Genomic DNA, 20,437 nt, shown 5'->3' on the forward strand with positions numbered 1-20,437 from the left:
GCGCCGGTCAGACTAGGGCGTCCAAACGTAGTCACCAAAACGGCCGATGCCAGACCGATGGCCCCCGATCGTCCCATACCCTCTACTTACAGGTTAGGGCGTTATTCTGGCCATTTAGGCCTTCTTTCGATGAATTTAGGCCTTATTCCGATGAACTTAGGTCTTATTCCGATGAAATTAGAACTTATTCCGATAAATTTAGGCCTTATTCCGTTGAATTTAGGCCTTATTCCGATGAATTTAAAACTTATTCCAAATAATTTAGGCCTTATTCCATTGAATTTAGGCCTTATTCCGTTGAATTTAGGCCTTATTCCGATGAATTTAGAACTAATTCTGATGAATTTAGGCCTTATTCCGACAGATTTAGGTCTTAGTCAGACGATTTTGATCGTATGCTGTACTGGATATTTCTGCGTATTTGGCTTTATTATGTCGTTTGTCTTAATACTATGGTTTTATAGTTTTTTGGGCTTTATGTATTGTTGCTTTTTAGGTCTTATTGTGTGTTCCCGTTGGCTATCCCTTTCAGGTGAAAGTTTCCCAATTTCAACCAAGTAAAAACAATCGTGCAATTAAACTTTTGTTAGCTGCATATTTCTCCACGAGTTCAATCGATAATTATCAACACAGCAAGGGTGGCAAAGATTTTTTCGATTTTTTTTTAATTTTTTAAATTGGACAAAAGGCATTTTTGCAGATTACATAAACTGAATTTTTACACTAATGATGACATGCGCTGTGGCCGAAACAGAAAAAAAAGTGTCGTTTTTTTTATTTTCATTAAAAACTAAATGTAAAAAACCTTTTCAAACTTAAATGTGCTAATTAATGCTCTAATCGAAAATCCAAACAATTATAAATTTAGAATGATATGAATTGGGTTCCTCCTGTTATAAGTGAGGTTTAGATACATTTTAGTCTAATTTACTGATGATGATACAAGTACGTACGTCTCATCAAGATAATGTCGTTTTACTCGACGTTTTTGGCTTTTAGATTTTATATTTTATCAAGCTATACGCAAATGTTTGTAGTTTTCAACACCGCTTAAACGCAACATGCGGTTCTACTGCGTGGAACCATACGCGTTGAACGTCAACAGCGGTTCGAAATTTTCCTAGAAACACGAGCGTGCCAAAACGTCGCTTGGGCGCGCGGACGAGAGGAAATGAACTATACCCGGGTTTAAGCTCGCTTCGACGAGCTGAGCAAAAAGGGGGCTGAGTTGAGAAGTGCGCGGGGGCAGGCGGCCGCGAAAAGATCTCTCATCCCCGGCCCGCAGAGAAAACAAACGCGGAACAAGCAGGCGGTCATGTAGTGTGATGAATCGGCTTGTCATCCGCCCGGGCAAACTTGAACGCGGCCGCCCATTCACTACGAGAAGCGCCAAACCGGCACGTAAGGCTGGGACGAAGTTGGACTGAATTAACTCTGGACGCCGCCGCCGTCGTCGCAACATGATCGGGCTGGAGGCAACAATTGACGCAGAGCAACCATAGGCTAAGGCGTGGAGACTGTAATGGTAGTACACACATTAGTTGGAACGCATAATGCTGTCTACATTTTTGATAACAGTTGTGGAATTCTTATACTGGGGCTTGGCTAATTTAAGCTTTATCGAAAACATCTTTATTATTTTGAAACTAATTTGGTTTAATGGCACTTTCCATTATGATAATAAGCCGCTGTGAATACAAACAACAAAGTAATTCTTGCGACTTTTAATGATAAACAAGTTTCAGATATCGATATAGCAGCTATTATTACTGGCTGTAGTACAATTGCTGATTGGATTTTGTTTTTACCTGAATTTTGTGTTATCTATAAGCTTTAATCACATACTATTTTCGTTCAACGTACCAAAACTTTTAAATAAGTTTATTAGGAACAGAAAAAAACTTTAAAAATATAAACAATAAAGGTATTGATAAGATACTTTACGACAAGCACGGTCAAGAAAGAAAAAAAAATTGAGTCGTTCAGCTTTCAACTTTAGGGACGAAAGGATATATTTGTTTTAACCTTTCATTTTGATCCAATGTCATCTTAAACTCATATTTATATTTATGAACAGTAACTAATAACTAATCGACATTAATGTATAGCATGAAGTCATGATTAAAACGTTTTCCTTGTTGTTTGGCATTTATAAGTTTCTTGTACATTTAAGCGATTAGAATGAAACCATTTATATTAGTTTTTTAAAAATTATTTTGTAAGCACAAGTCTCGCCATTTTATAGTTTTTCTAAAAAAAATGCGTCCAAAACCTTCAAATTTTTGCGAAACTTTTACCTGGTTTGTCCCTACGTTGATACCCTTATGTTCCTAAACAATTAGTAAACACTTTATAAACATGCAGTTCTTGAAATGGCAAAGGTTGACTTTTAACCCCTTATAACGCTATGGTGTATAACCCCGGCAGTTTCACATGGGCGTCTCATAAGCCTTCCGTTTCAGTTTTTGCCGGATTCAAAACGGTCACGGTCGCCGTCTTGCTGTAGGTCGGTGGCGCGTTTCGTTTCAGATTACTCGCCTGATGTATTGGACAGCCTGGATCGGCCGAAAAGCATTCATCAAAACTCGGCCTTTCTCAAGTTTAAGTTTTGCGTCGGCCAGACAGCCGGGCGCTAAGCGTAATCGCCAAACGTCAAACGCTCCTGTTTTCCGCAGAATTCGACTACTGTATTGCTGTTTGTGCTGCCTGTAGACCTACTGTTTACTGCTTATGCCTGTTCGAGCTTGGGCTGAGTCGGAAATGAGCTACATGGGTGGTTCGAGAATCTTAAGGAGGTTCTTGGCCGTTTAAAAGATCACGACGAGAGGTGGAACCACCGCGCTCAAATTAGAACCTGACGAGTCTAACTGGACATTACAGTAATTCAAAAAAATTCGTTGTGCAAACTGAACCTAAACGTGTCAAATTGCTAGGGTACAAATTAAAGCTGTTTAAATATTTGTGTTGGTGACCAAAATACTAACAGCAAGAGATAAGTATTGCATAACCTATTGTATAAATGTATTTGCAGATTATCAGAATAGTATAACACGGGCATTTACAGAAACTCTTCCTTTCCCTACAAAAGGTTAAAGTTTGTGCTTTGAATAGGAAAATTGCCACCGTTTCGCCATTTTTATTTTTTCCGCAAGGTTGTGGGATGTTTGTTTTGAAAAGCGCAGCAGCACAGCGAAAGCTTAACGATTTTGTTTCAGTTTGGAATAATATACAAAGTCGCTTCAATTTTCCGCGCCAGTCCACTAATTGGCGAATTCGATTGGCGAATAAATTGCGATTGGGGGTTGATGGGCAATAAAGAGCAACTAAGCAAAAATAACGAGCAGACTGGCGAACTTTTCACCTTTATTGTGATTACACAAACGACTTAGTCGTGCCTGATGAAATCACTTTAAAGTTGTAGGCCTGGGCATCGGCTGCTATTGCAAAAAATTAAGGAGCAATATGTTAGAATTGTACAGACAGTGCAGTTTAAAAAATATGTTGATCATAAAATATAACCGGAATGAGAGTATTTCAATTATACTTAGCGGTTTGCCATATGATAGCATATTTTATATTCATCCTAGGAAAACTGAAAATTTAGCATTAAGCTGTTTGCTATCTATGTCATATCAGCCATGCTTAAATAACAAAGTTTGATTTAGGATTTAGAAAAAAAGTATTAAATCTGATCGTATCTAGCGAAATCCAAATTAAGCCCATCATAAATTAAAAAAATGGGAATATCCTTATAGATATGCAATACCGTTCATTAGCTATTATGGAGAGCTGACTTCTTAAATAGCAAGTTTTTGTTATTTTGCCAATCGTCACTTTTCGAACTAAAGCTATAACCTTGAAATATTCACATCCTAACTAATTTTACTCTAAAGCCGCGACTGTAAAAGCGCCGATATATAGAAATGTTCAAGAAGAGATTGGGTGATAAACTATACGGCAGGCGCGTCGCCATTTTGTTTGCACAATCAATCAGAAATATAGCTACTATATTGAAACAACATACTGTAGAATTCATACTAACTAATTAATTACACTTTTTTATGGAATTTGCAGCAGTACGTACACTTTTAATATCGGCCTATCTCTTGCACGTAAGATACATGATTATGAGCAGTACACTGGTGACTGTTTGTTGAAGAAGACGAAATAATTCAATTTGACCAGTTTTCGCAAAAATGGAAATTGAAAACTTGTTCAAACAAAGCCATTCCAATACAATGGATGCACCAAACATGACTGACGACCTGCTGAAATCCAGGTACCCCAACCCAATTGCGTCTGATCCTCTTTTCCGCCAGGCAATGGCCCTGAGCCTGCAACAAACTAGAGCTGAAGGTTTTGCTACATCGCCGGAAGACAAATTGTACAAGACTGCGTTTGCTCACAACCACCAGTACTACAATCAAAATCAGGTAGGCTTTCGGGTGGCAATTATCTTGATAAGACGTTTCAATACGCAATTGAATCATCATCAGTTAATGTCATTAGTCGTTTTGTTAGGCCCTGTCACGGTTATTGAAATTACCAGATTGCGCTTTTGCTTAATAGCCTAAGCCCTTAATACACGCGAATATTCACAAATTTATTCAAAGTAAATTTTTTATTAGTATATACTTGTTAAAAAATACTACTGGATTTGTTCGAAAATGTTCTTGAACACCAGTTGTTTATTTAGCGGTAAAAGCGAAGGGCATGTACATTATTTGTTACGTTGCCTTATTTATAGAAAAACTATAATGATACCCATGAACACACTTAATTTGAGTGGAGCATTAAAAATAAAATCCTACGAAACAAAATAAATAATTTTATTATCATTTTGTGTCAATGTAAAATATATTTCAATATGCTGAAGGCCTACATTGAGCATTGGATTTTGTTTTTAAGAACAGGTCAACTAAGTGACCAAAATGTATTTTTGCTTTCCCTTCGCTATAGCGTATAATATGTTTCTATTTTCCTACTAATTTTTACGATACGGAGTAACAATGGATCTAAATTGGATACCAAGTTCTAATTATGCAACGAAAGATACCCACACATATGTGTTCAACAACTGTGATCTAACCCTTCACAGTTATTAAACACATACGTGTAGATATATTTCATTGAATGATGATATGGTAACTGTAGATCTCCTTGAATATGAAGTTGCTTGTACAAATAGAATGTGGCAAGCATTGTCGTATAGTTATTTCTCGACTCGCTTAACTCTGGGCCTGTGTAGATCAGGTGGAGTGACGGTACCGTTGTGGCCGGAGATCGTGAGTTCGAACCTCACTGCAGGCTAGATATTTTGTAGCTTGCATATTGATCGACAGATTCGGTTATTCTGCGATGGCTTTCGGTGTACAAGTTGTAATTAAGTGATTTTATTCACATTTAAGATTCAGAGCAACGGATTCGACCCGTGGTCGCATGTTTCCAACCTACTCCACTCTTCGCCTCCGCGTCAGCCCGACTGTTCCTTTCACGCTCCGTCCTCTCATCAGACTCTTCTGGGCGCCTCTTCCCGCCTCCACAAGGAGGCGCTGTCGGACGGGAAGAGCAAGAAGGGCGCGGAGGAAAACGAGGACGCAAAGATCTACGCCTGGATGCTCCCGAAAAACGGTGTGTAAATATTTTCCGTCGTTGCATTTTAGCTCGATAGACACGGTACAGTTTATAACAGGGGTGCCCAAATCCGGCCCGCCGGGTCAATTAATACGCCCACTTCCTTAATGAAGATAAAATAGTTACACTGTCGAAGGCAGTTCAAAACTACAATTTGATAAAATCCCTAAATTTTGTTGAAATTGTTCTGTCTACGACAATTTATTAAGACCCACCACAGTTGTTATTTATATTTACATATTTAACAAAGTTCGACAATTTTTTTTATATGACCCGCGATCTTAAATCCTAAAGTTATCTGTCCACTTATGAGTAAAGTTTGGTGACCCCTGGTTTATAACAACAAAAGTCAGTTATCCAACTATAGTTTACCCTATATTTTACCATCTACTTATAAAAACTATTGTACTGTTATTATTAGGGCCCTTCGTACATCTGGGCAGGACCGTTAGATTTAAGTTAAATTTTAGTTTGAGGAAATAGATACTTGTTCAAAGAAATATTTTTTTTACACTCTACGTTAATCTATTTTTGCACTATAGTTTACATGATTGTGGCATGCTTGATGACTTATGCCTATAGATAGTGGACCAGAAAAGAAACACTTGGCTAGAAATAGTACCTATTCAATTTATTCACAAATCGATTTTGAGGCAGAACATCTATATAAATTAGGATAACATTTTAGGTCGAAAATGGATTATATTGGCAATTAAACCCTTTTATATTCATTTAATAAATTTATTTTGCACAAATTTCGCTAAACGAGGAGAAAATAATAAACAAATGAACAATGATGATAATGGTTAGTTAAGCAGAGCTGCGATTATCATTTTTTTTCAAAAGATGTTTGTATAATTTTTGTTTAAAGGAAAATGTTTCGAATAGATTGTTAGATATTGTTAAAAACTATTTTCAAAACTTTGAGAAGTTGTTATCAAATTTAGAAGGAAGCAGTATATATTACTGTGTTTATTTGTGTCGGAACTACCGTAAGCACAGTTCATATTGAGGTATAGTTTGCCTGTTTACATTAAACAGATTCTATTATTTATTTTAGTATATTTTTGGTAGCAAATGCGGTGACGCTTTACACAAATGACTAAATTCATACGGTAGCCGCAATTAAATGATTGCTTATTTGACTTAATGTTATGTATATGTACAAAATAAATCAAGATGGAAACAAAGAAATTTGGGATAATAAATCAAGAATTTGGTATATAGGTAACGCGAGGGCATTTTGTTACGAGTTTATGCCATTTTTAAAAACACATTAGTGCCATCATGACATTATTTATGGTTGGAAATCATGTGATAATATATAAATGTTTTACTAAACAAACCTGAAAATGTGTATTTTATTTGAAGTCACAATTTAAACAAATAATAAATTATGTATTTGTGTGCACGCAAAATTGGAACAAAATGGAGTAGAAAGCAATAAAGGCTTCGTCTTTTTTGGGAGGGATTTTTTCAAACTCTGTCAAAAACTTTTATTTGAAACTTAGTTGTCGTCTATATTATGCTTAAATTAAAACATATTGTCTATTACTTCAGTAATACATATAAACTATAGACATCATAAAAGCCATATGTAAATTTTAGTTGCACACAAAACAATAGGCTGCTGTTGTAAATGGTGCCTCACTCGGGGTTATCAAATTGTATGTGGCCATAATAAGAAAAAAAAATGAATTTTTTTAACCAAATCGCTCAATTCTAATACGTTTATCGATACACTTTGTCACAGGGATATATCTCTTTTCAAATTACACCCTTTAATATATAGATTTGGTAATTAAGTCTTATTTTATTTGACAAAACCTTTGGTCTAGCTATATAGAGGTTAAATCAATTTTAGTATCTGGCATTTTAACTTAATGTTTAAAGCTAATGCTCACAATACTGTAAACAAAACTGCTGTTCGTATTTTGACATAATAAAGAGTAAAGTTAGCCTAATTAATTAGCGTGTAGTGAAGTTACGACGGGTTTCCGGCGTACTTCATTGCAAAGCACTAACGAAACTCGATATTTAGCCAAAACACGACAATGTCTGGCAATTTAGTGCCAGTTTCTCGAAAACTTTTGCAATCTGAAGCCCTAATCGACTTAAGTTTAGGAAATTATGCTTTTTATATTATCAGCGGTAATGTTGGGATTAATTGTTTTTCTATTGCTTAACTGGCAATTTTTGTTGGTACAACATTTTACTTATTTGTTATTTCCTAAGTTTTAAGTAAACTTCTTAATATTTTAATAAATAAAATTCTATCATTTTCACTTTTTAAACGCAACACCAATGGGTTGAATATTTTTCTGCCACCTTATCTTTAGGTTAATTCGGAAATAAATTCGGTTCAATAAACCACTGTCACCCCGATAAAACGTGTAAGGATTCGCATGACGCTAAGGTTAGGACCGCTCATTTTAGGTTTTTTAGCTGGTGTTGTGTACACAAATTACAAGGCGCTGGTTCAGAACTAAATGCATATAAGACTACAAACATGACGTCTTTCTCTTTGCTGTTACATATTTTATAGCGTTACTAAATGAATTAGGCCATTGGTTCTTTTTTTAGTAAAAATGTACTATGCCGTTGCCACAAAAAATCAAATTGATGACGGCTTTATTTGGTAAATACACAGAGCAAATATACTCCCAACAGGTAAATAGAAAAAAAAACGATTGTATTACGTAATTTTTATAAAGTGACGCCTGGATTTTTTACGTAAGATAAAAGGTTCCAAACCAAATACCAAGGTTATATAATGTTCTTGTAATTTTATTATGAAGTTGACGCAATGAACTAACCAGTCTCCAACCGGTAGCGCAAAGTTGACTTACGTATGGCGTAACTCAAAGCGGACATTGAGAGATAACAACGCACATAGCTCGGCTACGAGGTCACCTTGGGTGAGTTCCGTTGTTGGGGTTAGGTCAACACGATATGACCAAGGTTAAGGCGTGTTATGGCAATGAGCGATAACTAGGGCTGTGCGCGGCTCTATGTCTGCAAGCGTTAGTCTTGTGGAAATTAGTCAAGATTATCAGGCTTATTGCATTTATTGTTGTGATGCATTTCCCCCGGAGTGGCTGACTTTGAATAGAGATTGAACGGAACGCTGACAGCAAATAACATCCATGAGTTGGTCATAATCCTAGCAGAGACAAGGTTTCACGGGAAAGGTGTTTTACAAATACCAACGGCCGCCATTTTTTTATGTTGTTTAAAACAAAAAATTTTAATTCGTAAATTGGTATCTACCAAAGTTTGCCTTATGCAATATTCACTTTGCAGGTAAATGCATAAAATATTGCATTTAAATCACTTTTCAATAAACTATCAAGGTAAAACAAAATTGATTAATACTTAGCGCGAACCCTTGAAATGGAAACCAAAGAATTTGTTTAATATAAAGTGGATAAAAACTTTGTTACTACGATACAATATGAAACACAGTAAGGGGAAGTAGGAACACTAACACAGACACTATTTATCTTAGTCTGTTTACTTTCGTATGACAAAACTGTTAAGTTAGTAATTATGTAAGATACTATACATAACCTTTTGGGTGTCAACGCGAAAACTATACAAGAAAAGAAAGAATGAACAAAAAAATAAGGACAAATAAAATAAAGTAGTGACAAAACGGAAAAGGTATCAGGTTTATCCCTTAACGTTTAGGGGCAAAGAAGCAGAGCTTTCCGCCGACGACGCAGATTAAATCAACTGATCAAGGTCGGCTAGAGGTCAGGGCGCCGAGACGCTTAGAACAACATCGCGCCCCATTTGACTGATCGCCGACCGGGCGGCCGTGTCCCAAGCCTGACTTGCAATCAATATAAGCAATTAGGCCGAAACTCGCCAATGCCGCTGTACAGTACAACTGGCGATTCTTTTATGATGACGGATCCGTTTTTTTGCCGCCGCGCGCGTGCAATCCAAGCAAAGCAATGTCTTAATTAATTCAGTGCGAAAACCAACGGTCAGCTTGGAAAAACTCCAATGTAGCAATTTTCACGCGTGTCCGGATTGCACTTATGCCCTCTGTGAATATTTCCTGGTCATCTTAAAATATTTAAACCTCTAGTTTTGTCGCCACTCGTTTAGTCACGAGGCCACCCTTGTTCTAATAATAGAAAACGGAGACTGGAAGAATCAAATCATTGGGATTGGTTACATTTGGAGTGCTGTAAATTGACCTTGGAGTGATGTAAACTTTAAACTGCCCTGAGAAAACCACGTAACGTTTTTTGTAAATAAACGAAATGTTTGTCAACAAACCGGACTTGGTAGTCTGTTGCCATGTGAGTCTGTATTTTGATCACTGCGTGGTTAAATTACGAGAACAATAAATGTCACCTGTTGTCATACGAGTTAAACACGAATTTGTCTTGTGACATTTTAGACTGAGCGCCTATATTTAAAAAAATGATAGCTACTTCTGTATTGTCTTTGATATTCTTACTAGAGCTTCAGCTACCAAATAACTTTTGCAGCGTCGTTGGTAGAGATGCCCTGTACAACACAATTTGCACAACTGTTGCTTACAATTTAAGACTTGTTATTAAAACTTGACTTGACGTTGTAATTTACTTCTACTTGGATTTTGTTTTTATTCGTTTATAACCTAAATTGTTGTGCGATATATTGTTCAATTTTTAAACTTACTATTTTCATAATAGTTTAAATTTAATTTTAAATTATTTTTTTGGCATTGGACGTGATTTTCTGTGTTGATGTCTTGGACCGGAATTAACTTTCCATTTGGTAAAATATGCTTTAATTAAATTAGCTATCTTCTGCAAATAACTTGACTTTGACTTTAGAAATAAATCGTAAAGCAAACATTAATCGTAAAAAAAAAAATAAAGTAAAAGACAGAAATCACTTCATAAAACAAACATATATATATGATATCAGAGAATAAAGATTCATATAGCCTAATTTGAAGCAAGAATCTTGCTTTAATTTTTTTAGTAAAAATAAGACCAGCGCGCCGTTCCATCCCTAATTTGCACATTATTTAAATAATAATTCGTGTTACAGCAACGAGAATTGTTCTCCTTGTCACTGTCTAAAGTACAGAATCTCCCACAGACAGTCGAATACCGTTTGACAATGCCAAAGAGAACACTTCTCGTTGTTTGCTTCAGTATTCGTATTGGTTGAAATAATCTGCAACTCAGGGTTAGCGGCGTTTGGTTTATTTTTACTCATTGCATATCGAGATTTATAAAGTAGAAGCAATTAGCACTTATAACATTTGTGCTGGGCTACCCGGGACCCCCAGTTGGCGTGGTATAGAAATAATGATAATTAACTATAAACATCGCAACCCGTGTTCAACCTTCGCCCATAACATGTGTACTTGTGTAGCGAGAATCGGTATTTCTATTTATGATTATAAGGTGTTTGTTTCGCATGTTTAGGAGAAACCCACCTTCTGGCATATTGTGCGAACACCACCGGTGCTCAGTCGTGTAAATTTATTACCGACCCACGTTTAACCGTTAAAGTGTCAAAAAAAACAAAAAAAACCCTACTTTTCACAAAACCATATTTTTCCAACTTTATCTGATTGTGAATATGCTTATTTTTTTTTCTAGATGCTGATTTGAGCGCCGTGAAAAGCACGACTTTTCCGAAATAAAACTTGGCGTTGTTAAAAACATTAATGATTGGGGCAAAATAAACATTAAAATGTTGAATTAGTATAACTAAAAACGAGTCAATTACTCCGCCTATCTATACAATCCACCCCTGTCTCAAATAACTTTTAAACTGGTATATGTATTTTTTTTCCAGAGTATTATTTCTCCATTTAACGAATCGAATGAAGTCAAAATAAAAACTGGAAAATTTATTTTCCCAAATGATTGACAGAAACTATTAAATCACTGGCTTTAACTAGGTTTGAGTTTAGGCTGTATATCATCAACTTCATTAATTTGGAAGCCATTGTCGTCATTTATTTGGAAAGGGTGAGGTGATATCTTTAGACAAACTTCCAGTTTTGGCTACACATTCATTATGCTTTTCAAATAGAGTTCGATAGACGTTTGTCAAGGACTTTTATTGCTTTTGGGAAATTTTTTTTTTTTTTTTTATCGTGGTTAACGGACAATGTTAAAAATAACTGGGCCCTAAAGAAGAAGAGAAACTTATACCACTATTCAGTCATAAATATTGTGCCCACTTAGTACTACCCAAAGTTAGTACTACCCCAAAGGATTTGAATTAAATTTAGAACATTTATTCAACGACCAAGTCAAACAAATGAATATCGTTTTTCATGGAGTACAATTTTTAAGTTTTCCGCCATTTTGTGTCTGTTATTATGAATTCCAACTTTTGGTCGCTGTTTTTTACGTCCTATAATATGAAGAAAATATATATTTTTTTAAAGTTTTACCAAGTTGTTTAGACTTTTTATAGGTTACGATCCTATTGTTATTAAATATATAAGATAACGATTTGTTTTTTCGACAGGAAACTCTTTAAACATACGATGATTGTATTACAAAACGTTTATTATAATTTCATTCATTTTTTTCACTGAAAAACAACAAATTTTAAAAGCGAATTCTTACATAAAAGGTAATGTGTGCAACTCAATTGGCCTTGTGTCACTACACATTTTCGGATTAATGCAATTTCGCAAATTTTAAGTTTACCTATAGATTCACACCTTTTTTCTTGTTTTAGTTCAACCTTTATACGCACGTCTAAAGCAATTAAAAACACTTTTCTGTTTAACGAAGCGTTTTTTCATGATTTATCCGAACGCTTAGGTTTCTATTCAAACCCTTTATAGTCATTCATCGCTTACAAAACGCAAAACCCTTGGCAGCGTACGCGACCTCCAGATTGAAGTAGTATCGTTTGCGCGTCATCAAGTACTAAAGTACTACGCAAATACGTCGTCCTTGCGCATCGTACGCGACATTTCGAAGACGTGCGTGACAAAACAGACAGACGTGCGGGCAAATGGCCATCATTTCGGGAGCATTTGTCATTCTAAGTTCCATTTCTCTTTTCCATTGCAAATCAGCCCGAACAAAATGCGGTCAACCAACGTCAAAATACACGGACGAAGAAAAAATGGTGATCGTGTTCCGACTGAACGTTGGGCGGTCCCGTTGTGCTTTTAGGTATTGTTTTGGGTATTCGGTCGACGTTGCGGGGTAACTCAAGGAGTACGCCATCAATCATCATAGCGCTATCCAACACAGACACACGTATTAAACGGACATGGCTGTCTACAGAACTCGCTGCAGAAGTGCATTTATTAATGGTTGAATTCGTTTTTTTTTTAAATGTAAACTGGCAAAGTTTTGACGCCAATCATATGAAAATCAAAGATTAAATTCCACGAACATAGGCAAATACCGCACCTTATGCATAGATCTGTGTACATTTTGACAAGGGTAGAGGACAAACGACTGGTTTGGCATTTGCAGTATTGCAACTAATTGAATTTATTATTTTCTTTATGTGGTCAAAGCAGTCCAGCTTCCATTTTACTCAGCAAACAAGATATAGTATAAATGGTCAAATAAAGAGTACCGATATCGTCTCCGACCCGATGCTAGCATACATTCCTACGTTCGATTATACATTTTTATACATTTCCTACGTTCGTTCGCATATTTTTTAGAAATTCACCACTCTATGTACAGCGTTTTTATATTCATATACCATAACAAAGCGCTACCTTCGAGTATCTCCAAATTAGCACTCCAGAGAAGCGGTTCCAATTTTTGTTGACGGTACCGTGAACTTATTAGACAACAATTTGTAAATTTTAAGTTGTATTAAAAATATCATATTTGTTCAAACCACAAAATACTTAAATAATTTAATGCAATAAGTTCAAAAAAGTTGAAAATCCTTGCAATCGACTGAATCAAAAAACACGACAGAAGAAAACTAGAAGTTTGGGAACCGAGAATGCTTTGCAGTGTTTTTTTAGGATATACCGGTATTTCTCTTGAATTGCTTGCCTGTTTTATAGGCTTTATAGTTGCATATCATAAAAGTACTATCGGGTCAATAAGCTACGCCGAATAAGAAATAAAACAATATGTTGCAGTACACATTATAGTTCGAAGAATTTTTCATATGCGTGATTCTAAGAGAATAATGAGATCTGGCTAATTTCATCAGTCTAATCATTTTTAAAGTATGGTTAACTCCTTGGAAATCCAGAGGACCGCGAACCCTGATTGAAAAGTGTAACTGAAATAGACCGTTATGTAACTAAACTAAGGAGATTATTTTGAAGCGATTAAAATGGCGAAAGAATAACTCGGCCGCTTCATTACAGTGTTTGTTATCTAATCGTACCGTTGTTTTCTCCTCAGCGAACGACGACGACCCTTCGAAGAGAACGCGCACCGCCTACACGAGATTCCAGACCCTGGAGCTGGAAAAGGAGTTTCACTACAACCGCTACCTGACGCGCAGGAGAAGGATAGAGATCGCACACGCGCTCCAGCTCACAGAGAGGCAGATCAAGATCTGGTTCCAGAACAGGAGGATGAAGTGGAAAAAGGAGAACAAGGGGAGGACACTGGTGTGCTCGTCGGAGGATGTTGGTGGAGTTGGAGAAAAGGAGGAGTGACTGGTGCTCGCTTTTCTTAGAACGCGTTGCTCTAGGTTGGGGGTCACAATTTTGTTTATTCATAAAGCGCCGGACAACTCAAAGCAAGGCTATAGTCAAACTTTTTGGGAACAGTACACACTTTTCCACCTACTAAGAAACTTGTACACCCCAGTCCACGCAATGCTCTGAAGAGTTATTAACCGTTATGAGAAATTATAGTACCTCACAATAACGTTTATCAAATGAAATATTTGGTCATGATGTTACAAATAGAATATAGCATCTTACAAGCTACGTGCGCTTTAAATTTCTGCAAGACCATTTTTTTCGTTGTTTTCAAATGCGCAGGGCGTTGCTCTAGGTCAGGGGGTCACAACGTTTTTTTTTTCATCAATAAATAGATAGATATGATTTTATTAGGAACCTAGAAAAAACGAAAATCGACGAAATCAATTTTTTTACAATATTAGACGATTCCAGGAGACAGCGATAGACCATACATTTTATCGAGTCGCATAAAGCGCATAATAACTTAACGATCGCGGACCGGATAACTGTAAAGGTTAAAGATGCGGGACTGATATGAAATGTTGCTTTGGCCTATTTGACATAATTATTATTTTAAAACAAAGGAAACACCAACAAATATTTTTTTCTACATTATTGTGAGAATTCATCAAAATTTGGCTTACTTTTGCATCCGACAAAATATTTGTTAACAAATCATTAATAAACGTATTTTGGGTATACTTAAAAAAAATACCGCTTTCACTTCTGTAAAATGGCACGGGCCGCAAAAGTTTAAACCACCGGATTTGGTTCTAGTTTGGCGACCCCTTCTCTAGGGAAGCGGTGCGACTGTACTTTCTGAAATACTTTGTGTTAAGACGACATTCGTTCATTTCGCGTCAACGCCACTTTCAAGTGTGTAGGCTGTGAAGAGGTGACATATTTTTATCGTGAAGATGTTTCCAGGGCGTATAAATTATGCTCTGTAAGCGATTTATACGCAACTACCCATTTTCATAATATCTCATCCTGCAATTATTGTTCAAGCTTTTTTGGCGCTGGAAGTTACAGCGGTTTCCACCGAGCAGTCGGATTGATTGAGTAGTGCAGTTATGCTCAACCTTTAATGCCTTATACGGCACCTTCTAGAAATAATAAATACATTGCGGTATCCTTTCTAAGATTTCGCTGCATGGGTTATTTTACTGTAATATGACCATAAACAGAATTGGAACAGCACAAATCAACTCTGCGCAATGCAGGAAAATACAATCTGATTTAGTGTACTCTAATCGTACACAGAGAGTTTAACAAATAAAGAAATATCAGATTAAAAAAAATCAAATTCATAAACTTCCAAAAAATACAATTTCAAAATAATTATTAGAATTGGCACCCCAGGGTGCCTAGGTACAACGTTTGCTAGCCGCAGGAGTAGAGTATGAGGTTTTGCTCCCCCCAATAATTTTTATTAGGACGACATTCTTTCAATCCAATCATGTGCGTTTTTCGAGTTTAAGCCCGTCAATTAAAGTCTTCGACCCTCCATCCGTACTGCTTTTGGTGGGCAACATACTGTTACTAATTATAGGTTTGTGTTTATACAATCATGTGGTAACAACATCTTAGAGAGGAAGGATCGGACTTTTTCCCGCTAATTCCTTGTTAAGTTTAACTTGTTTTGCAGTTAAAAAAATTAGCCGACCCCTGCAGTAAGGCAATTAGACAAATAAGGTTAATGTATCACAGCAGGCATTCCATGCGCAAATTTATTTTGAAATATTTTACCTTGTACAAGTTTCTTATAGATTTTATTTAGACAAGACTGAACAAAGCGCAGTTTCTAATTTATTTAAACGGGTATTGGTTTAGTTATTTCCTTAAAGTGGTGCGAAATTTTTATTATAATATTATTTTTAACATGAGCTGTTTAATTGGAATGTTTTTATTTCATGTTTACAAAACATATTATTGCCAAGTGGAATACGTTCAACTTCACAGTCGATCTTAACTACCACAATTTAGGCTTTAAGTTGTTTGTTATATACTATACTTGCCAAATGTGAGACTTTATTGTTTAGTTTTGTTGTGTTTAAATATCCAAAGCAAGTCTTCGATTATCTTTTAAAAACCTTAACGCTAAATGGGGGTAGGGAGTTGTTTAAAACAACAACAAAATCCGCGTACTTCGCTAACATAACGGATAACCGTGCTACTTTATCACACTTGTTTATGGATACGATGTTATTCAGTATTATCAGCTTCGTTATAAATCATTGTATATTTATTGATATTGCAGAACAATTATATAAAACGCTATTTGTGGACAAAACCAGTATTACATGCCGTGTCACTTTTTTGTTTGTCGTTTATTGTTTATTGTCCACCTTTTATTCTTTCAAACTCAACAGTCATCAGGCTATACGCTTTGAACTTATAGACCTGTGATTTATTTTTATCTAGCGGGCCCTTTTTGATTCTTTACAAAATGGCAGAATCCGGCTTAATTACACGAAGGTATTGCTTCACAATACCCTTGCATTGATTACTCTATGATAGTGTGCTTACTGCTTAGTGAGCCTGAAAATGTTTAGGATATAACGAAGCGAACGTGAAATTTTAAATATACCAATATTTCTTTTCAATTGATTGCGCTTTTTATTGCATAGGCTTCATAGTTATATCTTGAAAGTACTGTGGGGTCAATGAGCTAAGCCGAATAAGAAAGAAAAACGATATGTATCCACTTTAGAATATTTTATCCTGTTTCTCGATGCGGCAACCTTCCATGGCGCACCGGTTAAAAAACCTTGCTATATTTTCTAACATTCAAACCAGAACTTAAAAACTGCTCGCTGCATAGTTCTAAATTGCTTTATTATCATTACAATTCCAAGAGAATGATGAGATCTTGCTAATATAATTTGTCGGTAAAATCATTTAAAAAAATATAAACCATTTTTACCCCCAGAGTTCCGCAAACCGCAGTTGAAAAATTGAACTAATACAAAGTATTATGTAAAGCAATTGTTTCAAAGCGTATAAAATATCTAAAGAAAAGTCTGTCGCTACTTTTATAAGATTGAAATCACAAGAATCCGTATTAAAAAATATTTCTGCAAACAATCCCTTTCTAAATGCCATAAATGCTCTTTAAAAAAATAATAAATGTACTTTCATCGAAAGCCATAAGATGTGCTTTGCACAGAAATGTACATCTTTAGACATGTGGAGAAGTGTTAGTTTTTTGGGCTATATGTCAGTAAAGTTATAGGTTGGTAAAGTATAAACAATTTATTACCGGAATAAGGACAGATATTTTTTATTACTGCATGGATATGTTTTAAAAGAGGTCGGTTGGCTTACAATCTTTATTTAAATCAGACTAGAGCAATGTCAGCACTTATTGTTTCAGTAATAATAAAGGCAATTGGTATTTGCAGGATTGCAGCTATACCTTTAGCAGACAAGACAAGAAATGTTTCCTAAAGAAGCATATGCTTTGTTAGTTTTGTGAATTTTCCAACAAATATCCAGTCATCAGCATCAAAAGCGCAAAGAAAAAGAAACGATCAAGGGTGTATTACAGATCGATGACTTCGCCATGAATCAGCAATTTGCAAGGCAAATTTGAACAGGCAACAATTCGCGCGGTTGCAACTTTACTTAATGCTCCCATAGCAGAGGTTGTTAAACTGGGATCCATGAACCCTTTGGGAGTACATTTAGGTGGTCTAGAAAGCCTAATTGAAATCTTAGTGTTTTATTCAAGAAGTAATCAATTTAAAGAGTTAAATTAAAAATAAAACGTTTTAGCACTGAATGTATTCAGACTACATTTCACTTTTACATTTTTGGACCAAAATCAGCACATTTCTAAAATATATTTGTATTGTGACGTCAAATTTAAAAAGCTCTAGCCGACCGTGGTCCACACGAAGCAAAACTAAGTTTTAGTGGTCCGAGGTAAAAAAGTTTAAGAATCCCCGTCCGAGAGCTACGGCTGTGAAGCGATTGCGCGTGACCAATGGCAAACAATGGACCCTCTGTGGTTCGTCATTAATATTTATCTCTGATTCATAAAAACGCGCGCGTGGCCCGGGCGAAGAAAAAATAGCCACCAAAGAAAAGTCATTAATCGTAATGCTAGTCGAAATTTAAATAGTAAAATAGCTTTATACGATCTGCTAGATTTCGTTTATTGTTTTCAGTAAAAACAAAAAAAAGAGAGCTGCTGTTACATTAATCGGAATAACTTCTATCTACGTATATTAGATTGTTTTCAGTGTGGGCCTACGAAGAATATTTTTGTTGTTTATAAGACAACGTGATAAATTTCCGATTTTTTTATGTAATGCAGTTTTCAAATAGTGCTAACACTTGCTTAATTCTATAAAAATAAGATTATAAACTTTTACAGCTAAAACGACCCCATTTGGCACAAAATCGATACAACGACTTTAACCATTCAAAATTGCTACACATATTCAACGTCATTCGTACATGATTAAACACTTTAGTGTTTGCTGAATTTCGTCTGCGAAGCTTGCTTGCATTTTTTTTCGAAGCTTGCTAGCATTTGCTTGTTGCTGTCACCTAGCGGCAGTATTTCCATGGTGGTTATTTTGCCAGATAAAGTTCAAAATAAGATACCCTGGAATGGCCACTGCATGACAGTCTGCGATGTTTAAGGAGAAAAAAGAAATTAAAGATAATCCTAGGTTTAAAAAGAAAGAAATTAAAGGTAATCCCAGCACTGTTTATCTAGGCGGTAATTAAAAAGGACGCACAATTATAATAATGCATTTTAATAGAATGCATTACATTTTAATAGAATGCATTACATTTTATAGACTATTATAGGTAAGTAGCTTGGAGATACCCGAAGGAATCCAGGTTTTAGCAGTAGCCTGCGGTCATACCGTTTACATCTATTCCGATATATCAGACACATTTAAACATGGGAACTTTTCTGCAAACTTGAAAAATCCGTTTTCTTGCGATGAACACTTAGTCTCGTAAATGTCCCTCTTGATACGAGGTTAATATTTTAACTACAACAGAAGTTGATTAAGTTGCCACATTTCGTTATACCGAAAACCGATAGGACGACGATAAAAGCGAGGTCACTTTTATTAAATAACACTGCCCGGTGAAATTCCAATTATGCCATTACTAAACTATGCGTCGTGTTCCGAATTATAAATTAAAATTATTTCAATTTCGGCGGGCTTTTCTCCACACTTACAGTAAGCGTGCTGAAAAGACAAACAATCCAATTTCAGAGCACGTTTGAACCATAAACAGGTAATCGGGAAACAATTTTTATTGCCCGTTTCAAACGCACACCTACAAGACACGGCGTCTCTGCCCTATTTGCACTTCGCTATTTAGCCGGTCGTGTTTGTTACAGGCTCCAGTGTACGGCAAACCGCAAATATTGCGGGTTGAATGACCGCCATAAAACCTGACGCAATCCAATTGTTTTAAACCAGCCAGTAGGTTTTTTGTCTGTTTGGTAATTTTCGGTAAACACAACTGATTGTTTTTCTTCTAAGTCGCGTTCGTTTGTCATAGCAGTTAGTAATTTGAAATAAGGAGTTGCATTTTTTTAATTAGTAGAAGCCGAAAGAGATTAGTGTATTCAAATTTCTTTTTTGTTGCTGCGACCCCCTTTTTAGTTTCCTGAAACCTACACGTCCCCAATAACAATAAACCAGATTCCAATTAAATGAAATTTAGCAAATGCATGCACGAGTGAGATTTTTTAACTCTAAATCAAAAGTGATCTTTATAGATTAAGACATATTTAATAGCAATATTTTTTTACGATGATTTTATATTACCTCATTTTTCTTTTCTACTGGGAAAAAAATTTACTTACAGAATTCTATTGTGTATAAGTGCTGTCACATAGAGTTTCATGGATTGTCGCAAAACGAGCCTTCTGTGGTCAAATGGTTTGTATCAGACACGACGGTCATTCATTAAAAAATGAGTAATGGTGTCGTTATAAATACGGCTGGTTTACTGAAAGCAAATGTCACTAACACAAGTGTTGGACTGTCTGTTTCACTTCTACTGCTAAATTTTGAGTTCTATTGTAGCTCTATTTTGTCTGGTCCATATTTAGTTTTACGAATACTAAACGGCAACATCTTGCGTCCCCCAGGTTGTGAA

The 20,437-nt window shown here is 35.8% G+C and overlaps 1 protein-coding gene across 1 annotated transcript; it reads left to right on the plus strand.

Annotated features, from left to right (window-relative positions):
• Positions 1-4,238: 4,238 nt before the first annotated feature.
• On the plus strand, positions 4,239-14,266 carry LOC146145486 (homeobox protein Hox-C6a-like). Its single transcript, XM_083390587.1, has 3 exons — positions 4,239-4,433; positions 5,409-5,631; positions 14,007-14,266. Exons 1-3 carry the CDS (start codon positions 4,239-4,241, stop codon positions 14,264-14,266), a joined length of 678 nt encoding a protein of 225 aa, XP_083246713.1.
• The last annotated feature ends 6,171 nt before the right edge of the window (positions 14,267-20,437 follow it).

Source organism: Ascidiella aspersa, chromosome 5, assembly GCF_963924565.1.
Source record: "Ascidiella aspersa chromosome 5, kaAscAspe10.2, whole genome shotgun sequence".
NCBI classification, from domain to species: Eukaryota; Metazoa; Chordata; class Ascidiacea; order Phlebobranchia; family Ascidiidae; genus Ascidiella; species Ascidiella aspersa.